The sequence below is a fragment of the Tachysurus vachellii genome, chromosome 5, assembly GCF_030014155.1.
Source record: "Tachysurus vachellii isolate PV-2020 chromosome 5, HZAU_Pvac_v1, whole genome shotgun sequence".
Lineage (NCBI taxonomy): Eukaryota > Metazoa > Chordata > Actinopteri > Siluriformes > Bagridae > Tachysurus > Tachysurus vachellii.
In genome coordinates, this window is record NC_083464.1 from 32,571,601 (window position 1) to 32,579,867 (window position 8,267).

An 8,267-nucleotide genomic window follows, 5' to 3' on the forward strand; every position below is an offset into this window, starting at 1 on the left:
CACACACACACACACACACACACACACACACACACACAGACACACACAGACACACACAGACACACACAGACACACACAGACCTTGTGTGTGTGAGGCAGGAATCCACTTTCCTCCATATATCCCACAAAGCCCCAGACTGGAATATCATCCAGGACAAACTCAAAGTAATACAGCTCTTCGATCGCTTCTCTCAACTGATCCACCTATAAATACAATACAGTCGCCTTTAAATTCAGAACTATGGAGTTTTGTTTAAGATGAAATATTTAGCAGGTCTAATTTGTACAACAGAGCTTTATATTGCAGTCTCATAAATCAACACAAATGTCATACTGTAATAGAAATGAAGAGGAATTATCTCTAGAATGAAAGTAAACTATACCTCTTTCTCCGACAGTGTGAGCTGACATAGTGTCTGCTTTTCTATGTTCTCTCTGAAGTGAATGTTGTATAAAGACTCTGCCATTCTGTCACCATCCAAAACCTCTCCCAGACTTAAGGCTTTATGACGCACCTGTGTAATAAATACATCAACTATAAAGACAACGATGCAGTGATGTCAACTCCAGCTGAAATCAAAAGTCACAATCACCTCTTTGGGTCTGCAGACAGGGAGTGTATAATAATGGTAGGTTTCCTGGGGGTTATGATAAGGCCCCACTTTATTCACGTAAAGTACGACAGGATCGCCTTCCTTGTAAGCAGCTGTCCAGGCAACTTGTGGAAACAGGCACAGGAGAAGCAGCCGAAAGCCCACGGACCAGCAAAGATTCGCCGTCATTGTCCCTATGAGAGCAAAAACCCTTTAATGTTGCATTCAAGAAAAACTTTTTTTTTTACTAAATGAAAGTGTTTTATAAATAAAATGTATTCATCTAAACACTAAAGTCCCCAGAGCTTCTAAACTGTGAGTCACTCACCACTTCAAAATCCCCAACAAACCAAGAAGAGACGCGTGAGGGAAGAGACGCGTGAGGGAAGAGACGCGTGAGGGAAGAGACGCGCGAGGGAAGAGACGCGTGAGGGAAGAGACGCGTGAGGGAAGAGACACGTCCGAAAAACCATGTTTACTGCCAGTGAGGAGTGACTACTGAAGAGCAAGACCTGCTTTATGGGTGGAGCCCATAGTTCAGTAGTGTGTAGTGTTCAAGTGTAAGTGCAGCACATAAGTGCAGTTTGTACATTTTGGAGTAAATGCCACAGCTCTTATGGACACTTAATATGCAAAACCCAGAAGCCTAACATTAACATCACAAATAGATTATAGATTAAGTTCAACACTAACAACTACACTGGTCGGTGCACTGAATTAATTTTGGCACGTACGTTACGTATGTAGGTTTGTTATGTTCACATGTCGTATATTATACAAGAAATCTGGGATTTAAAACAAAAGCAGCGTGTTTAAGGATTTGAGATGCATAAAATTCATCATGTTCATTTAAGGAACCTTTAAACGAACAGCATTCGATATTCAAATCATGGAGATGCTTCAGATGTCACCCGGCGACTTCAAGTGGCTTTTAAGCGCTCAGTAGATACTTTCCCCTGAAGACACTTCAAACCAGTTTGGTAGAGTTTGAACACCGGCATTTTGGCCAGATCACATACTGAAACATTTCTACTGTCTAAGTTTACAACCTCTTAATACCATGTAGCTTTAGGTAAACAAGCTTTAGGTAAACAAGCTTTAGGTAAACAAGCTTTAGGTAAACAAGCTTTAGGTAAACAAGCTCTAAGGAGGAGATATTCCCCCAAACTGGATTCATACATGATGTGAATTTCAGCACAAATCACATTGTTCTGGTTAAATGGCGATAGCATTGTGGCTATGTAGATATTTACATATGTAGATGTTTAGATATTTACATATGTAGATGTTTAGATATTTACATATGTAGATGTTTAGATATTTACATATGTAGATGTTTAGATATTTACATATGTAGATGTTTAGATATTTACATATGTAGATGTTTAGATATTTAGATATGTCGCTATGTTGTATAAAACAGAATAAAAACCTGTTCCCGCAGTCAGCAGTACAGAACAGAAACCGTCCTGTTTCGAGCTCAGGGCAAATCTGCAGTCGTCCCTTTATATCTTTATGTTGAGTATGAACTGAACACATAGATGTGAGTCTGTACAAACACAGACACACATACAGGGACACACACACACAGGGACACACACACACACATACACACAGGGACACACACACACACATACACACACACACACACACACACACACACACACACACAGGGACACACACACACACACAGGGACACACACACACACACACACAGGGACACACACACACACACAGGGACACACACAGGGACACACACACAAACACACACAGGGACACACACACAAACACACACAGGGACACACACACAAACACACACAGGGACACACACACAAACACACACAAACACACACTGGGACACACAGGGACACACACACAGGGACACACAGGGACACACACACACACACACAGGGACACACACACACACACACACAGGGACACACACACACAAACACACACACACAGGGACACACACAGGGACACACACAGGGACACACACAGGGACACACACAGGGACACACACACAAACACACACAGGGACACACACACAAACACACACAGGGACACACACAGGGACACACACACAAACACACACAGGGACACACACAAACACACACTGGGACACACACACAGGGACACACACACAGGGACACACACACACACAGGGACACACACACACACAGGGACACACACACACACACAGGGACACACACACACAGGGACACACACACACAGGGACACACACACACACACAGGGACACACACACACAAACACACACACACACAGGGACACACACACAGGGACACACACACACAAACACACAGGGACACACACACACAAACACACACAGGGACACACACACACAAACACACACAGGGACACACACACACACAAACACACACAGGGACACACACACACAAACACACACAGGGACACACACACACACACAGGGACACACACACACACACAGGGACACACACACACACACAGGGACACACACACACACACACACACACACAGGGACACACACACACACACAGGGACACACACACACACAGGGACACACACACACACAGGGACACACACACACACAGGGACACACACACAAACACACACAGGGAAACACACACAGGGACACACACACACAAACACACACAGGGACACACACAGGGACACACACACAAACACACTGGGACACACACACAGGGACACACACACAAACACACACACACACAAACACAAACACAAACACAAACACACACACACACAAACACACACACACACACAAACACAAACAGGTCGGTTTACTTTACCAACACGTCCTGTAGTATCCACGTCACCTTAACACCAACATACAGGCAGATTTCCGGGATGGGCGTGTTACAGACTCCTCATATGTTAATGACCGCTAAATTACACACTAATGTTCTCTACACACACATAAAGGTCCAGAAGTGACCCTGTTAGTGTAATAAACTCACTGTTTCACTACCGAACAACCTCAACACAGCTCACTAACTCACGCAGGCGCGTTACAGCCGCTGATCTACAATAACAATTCAGCACGATTACTTCCGGGGTATTGTTTGTAGATCAGATGCTGTGTTCACGGTAACTGGGAACGCGGAAGTTTCCAACACGGAACCTCCTACTTCCGGCATTAGAGCGTTCACTTCCGTCTGAAGACGAAATCAATAGAAACGTATGAATAGAAATTAAACTACTATTCACAATAAACTCACTATTTATTGTAATATTCACAATAAACTCACTACTTATTGTAATATTCACAATTAACTGATGCTAACTGAGTTATTTTGGTTATTTCTTAATTTATTATTAAAGTGTAATAATTAATAATGTGATAAGTAAAAAATTATAAACACTTTGATTAAAAACCTCGGACATTCTAAGTAGGAATTACGAGCTGGAGAGCCGTTCAAATCAGGCGAAACTTCCCAGTTCCCACTCGGTCACAAACCAAGAGGCAAAATAAATCGATCTTGAGTAATCGATGCACGGTTTCTAAGCAACGTCGCCTGCATGATCGACTGGTAATGTCTGATTAAGTAAGCGTTGTCAGCGCGCGAAAAAGACGTGTTTAACCCGCGTGTGAGTCCGTGTGCAGACGTGTTTATATAGTGGGTGAGTGTCGTGTGTTTATTCACTTAATCACGTCTTTAAATAGCGTCCTTCTGAAGACTTGTCCTTATAACAGCTGCATCATATTTATATATTTATATATTTATATCCACACAATAACAGCCAGCTTTATTACACACAGTGCTGTGTTTAGATTATAGAGTCTTTACTGATCATTTACAGCTCATAAACTCAGTTTGTCATAAACCCTTATGTCTTTATCCCGTTTATATTTATACAGTAACATTCTAAACACACTTTATGAGACCAGTATTTTAACACCAGCTTAAACGTTAGCATTACTTTAGCATTACTTTACAAGACATGATGCTATAACCTTAGCTACAGTTTTCATTTGCCACAATTATATTTCTATAATTTTATATCAGTTCTTTATATCTATCTTTATTTTTATTTAAAAGCTCATGGTGCTTATTTGTTAAGATATACACCTTAGACCTTAATAACTGCTGCTCTGAATAAACTGTTTGATTCAGAGTCATCTTTCCTGTTTGATTCCGAGTCATCTTTCCTGTTTGATTCAGAGTCATCTTTCCTGTTTGATTCCGAGTCATCCGGTTGATTGACATGGGAATTCACGGCCTTGCTAAGTTAATAGCTGATCAGGCGCCAGCGGCCATCAAGGAGCAGGATATTAAAAATTACTTTGGTAAGTTTTTCCTACTTTCATATTTAATATAGTTTGTGGTTATGTGTCCAATAATCATCACATATTCTGTTCTTCATGCTGGAAGGTTTGTCTTATATTATTATCATTATTATTATTATTATTATTATTATTATTATTATTATTATAATAATTATTATTATTATAATTATTATTATTATTATTATTATTATAATAATAATTATTATTATTATAATTATTATTATTATTATTGTTATTATTATTATTATAATTGTTATTATTATTATTATTATTATAATTACTATTTTTAACCTTTTTTATTATCAACAACAGACGATCATCTACAGGAGAGCACATAGTGAGAATACATAATATATAAGTATATATAGAGATGTATATAGACAGACAGAGGGGTGTAGAATAAAACTAAGGAGTGCACACAGTTTAGAAACTAAGGATTCTTCCCAGACACAGAAACTATTGTCGTCTTTACATTTACTTCTATTACATATTACTATTACTACATATTACTTCTTAAATCGTCATGTATCACCTTCATCACTCCAGTCACTCCTTCTAGTTATTCATTATTGCCACTCTTTAAAAGCATTAGTGTTTCCGTAGAAACGATATCAAGAAAATATCGATCACCATGAATAAACATCTCCTTTAATAAACATACTGCACTTTTCTATTGCACTGTGTGGATTTATGTGAACCGTAACGCTCTGTATTTTACGCTCGTCTCTGCTCTGCGATGATAAACCTTCAGGCCGCAAGATCGCCATCGATGCCTCCATGTGCATTTACCAGTTTCTCATCGCTGTCAGACAAGACGGCAACGTTTTACAGAACGAAGATGGGGAGACAACAAGGTATTAAACCAGTGACACTATACCACATAGTGACACATGCAGCAGCCTGCCTTAAAGATATCACTCAAAAATATGCAGAACATTACACAAAGATCATTTAAATTAATCAGGCCCGTAGTAAACTGGTAATGACAAATAGAAAGCGGTTAAACATGCTGCGTGTCCCTGGTGATCACTATACAACCCTTTACATACATATTACACTATTCAGTTCAGATTTATTTGTACAGCGTTTTTAACAACAGACATTGTCACAAAGCTGATGTACAGAAATATGTAGTGGACAATATGAGGAAGAAACCTTGAGAGGAAGCAGATGAAGGGAACACAATGGTCAAATAGTGCAGTTGTTTAGCATGAAATTCATTTTAGCTTTAAAACAAAATCTGTCTTGTTATTACATCACTCCTCCTGCCTGGCAGCCACCTCATGGGGATGTTCTACAGGACCATCCGAATGCTGGACAGTGGCATCAAGCCTGTGTACGTGTTTGATGGGAAACCTCCTCAGCTCAAGTCTGGAGAGGTAACAAACAAACAGAACGTTGTCTTAGTCAGTAAACTAAATGTAGTTACATGAACTGGACCAAATTTACAATGTTTTAGAGCGAGATTCCTCATTACACAAAACTAATGTTAATAAATACTAATAAAGTGCAGTAAATGTGCTTTTGGCCATGTGCTGTTGTTGTTGTTGTTGTTGTTGTTGTCACGTGTCTGACCCGCCTTCGTTCACTCCTCCCTGTCTCCTCGCCTGTTCCTAATTGTTATCATTGTCCTCTGTATTTAAGTGAGTCGTGTTGCAGATGGCAGCGCAGAATCATTAATTAAATGTAGTCAATGTTAAGTGTCGTCATTTGTATTGTTTTAGTTATCGTCTTTACTGTGTTGTCTTTATTATTTATTAAACCACTGTCATTTGAAGCTGTCCTGTGTACGGGTCTGTCTCCCTCCTTCCTGGTTGTGACAGATATGTAAGAGTAATAAGTGTAATATTGTTAATCTCTTACTTTAGGGTTAATTGAATAAATACCTTACGACCTTAACCATAGTTCTGATTTTGACTGAAACATTAATGTGCTCAAGATCATTATTTATATAAGTCTATATATAACAATAAACCCTGTTAAACCATTCAGTGAATTACAGAATACATCTTTTACATCTAAATACAGATGAACCAGTGATTTTCTTTCTTCTGATATTTCTCATATATTTACAAACTCCCATCATGGGAAGGCCATTTTAGTTTACATGATGATACCAAGATCCTGTAAATCAGGTCAGATCTGTTTGCAGTTGAATGTGATCGAACAGCCAAGAGAATTCATGTCCACTGTGATTAGTGTCTCTGTCTGTCTGCTCTTACTGTGGTGATTACTGCTAGATCCATGTTTCAGAGAAGCACAGTATACTGCACTCCATCCACTCATCCATCCATCCAAACATCCATCCACACATATATTCATAGCTAATTTAAAACCTTTATTTTTTACAGTAACTTTTTGAGGCTCTGCTTTTTTTCCCCACTGAACTTTGATTTTTTTTTTGCCAGTTAGAGAAGAGAGGCGAGAGAAGAGCTGAAGCTGAAAAGCTGCTAGCACAAGCACAGGAAATGGGTATGAGAGAAATGCTGTCATGATAAAATCCTCTGCTTCTGCACTATTCTGTACACAGCTTTGTTTACTGGCCGTGACCTTTCTTCATTGTGGTCTGTAGGTGAACAGGAGAACATCGACAAGTTCAGCAAACGTCTTGTAAAAGTCACCAAGCAGCACAACGATGAATGTAAAAAACTCCTCACGTTAATGGGGGTGCCTTATATAGAGGTAAAGTTTCATTCATTCTTCACCACCTGAGTTCAGATATTACTCAGATAAACAATTATTACTTTTCATTTCGGTGCATTATAGAGTTAAAGTTTCACTACACAATGAAACCGATGACATTCTTGTCCAGGCTCCATGTGAGGCCGAAGCCACGTGTGCGGCTCTGGTGAAGGCAGGGAAAGTGTTCGCCACGGCAACCGAAGATATGGATGGATTGACTTTTGGCACAAGTGTCCTGCTGAGACACCTGACCGCTAGTGAGGCTAAGTATGTTTCCAAGCTGTAACAGGTGTAGCATCACATGTACTGTGTAAATCTCCGTGTTATCACCATGTACAGGTTCAACAGTGTAAAGCACAAAATACACAACAGTTTAACTGAAGTCCAGTTTTACACCTAAATCACTGCTCAGGACTTTATCACGTCTTCTGTTCAAAACAAATGTTCAGCTGCAGTAAACCCACCATGTGAGACCCTATTTATTTTCCCCTCTTTTAGGAAGCTTCCCATCCAGGAGTTTCATTTCAGCCGCATTCTGCAGGAGATGAACTTGTCACATCAACAGTTCATCGATTTATGTATCCTACTGGGCTGTGACTACTGCGGCACAATCAAAGGGATCGGACCCAAGAGAGCCATCGACCTCATCAGGCAACACGGTTCTATTGAAGAAATCCTT

General features: G+C 39.9%; 2 protein-coding genes across 3 annotated transcripts in view; one reads left to right on the plus strand and one right to left on the minus strand.

Annotated features, from left to right (window-relative positions):
• tm9sf1 (transmembrane 9 superfamily member 1) overlaps positions 1 to 3,642 on the minus strand; it is a 7,837-nt gene extending 4,195 nt beyond the window's left edge. Inside the window, exons 1-4 of one of the 2 annotated variants that reach the window (XM_060871276.1) lie at positions 3,408 to 3,642; positions 594 to 787; positions 384 to 515; positions 82 to 204 (exon numbers count right to left, since the gene is read on the minus strand). In XM_060871276.1, coding sequence (XP_060727259.1) covers positions 82 to 204; positions 384 to 515; positions 594 to 782 — 444 coding nt within the window. In that variant the 5' untranslated portion in view covers positions 783 to 787; positions 3,408 to 3,642. Of the gene's footprint in view, positions 1 to 81; positions 205 to 383; positions 516 to 593; positions 788 to 2,025; positions 2,167 to 3,407 lie in introns of those variants that run through there. The other variant, XM_060871277.1, reaches the window with a different exon arrangement.
• Positions 3,643 to 4,168: 526 nt separating this feature from the next.
• fen1 (flap structure-specific endonuclease 1) overlaps positions 4,169 to 8,267 on the plus strand; it is a 10,028-nt gene continuing 5,929 nt past the window's right edge. The window contains exons 1-8 of the mRNA XM_060871279.1: positions 4,169 to 4,239; positions 4,734 to 4,906; positions 5,658 to 5,760; positions 6,183 to 6,285; positions 7,315 to 7,378; positions 7,479 to 7,588; positions 7,719 to 7,855; positions 8,087 to 8,267. The exon at positions 8,087 to 8,267 is cut by the window's right edge and continues 4 nt beyond it. Coding sequence (XP_060727262.1) covers positions 4,825 to 4,906; positions 5,658 to 5,760; positions 6,183 to 6,285; positions 7,315 to 7,378; positions 7,479 to 7,588; positions 7,719 to 7,855; positions 8,087 to 8,267 — 780 coding nt within the window. The 5' untranslated portion in view covers positions 4,169 to 4,239; positions 4,734 to 4,824. The remainder of the gene's footprint in view (positions 4,240 to 4,733; positions 4,907 to 5,657; positions 5,761 to 6,182; positions 6,286 to 7,314; positions 7,379 to 7,478; positions 7,589 to 7,718; positions 7,856 to 8,086) is intronic.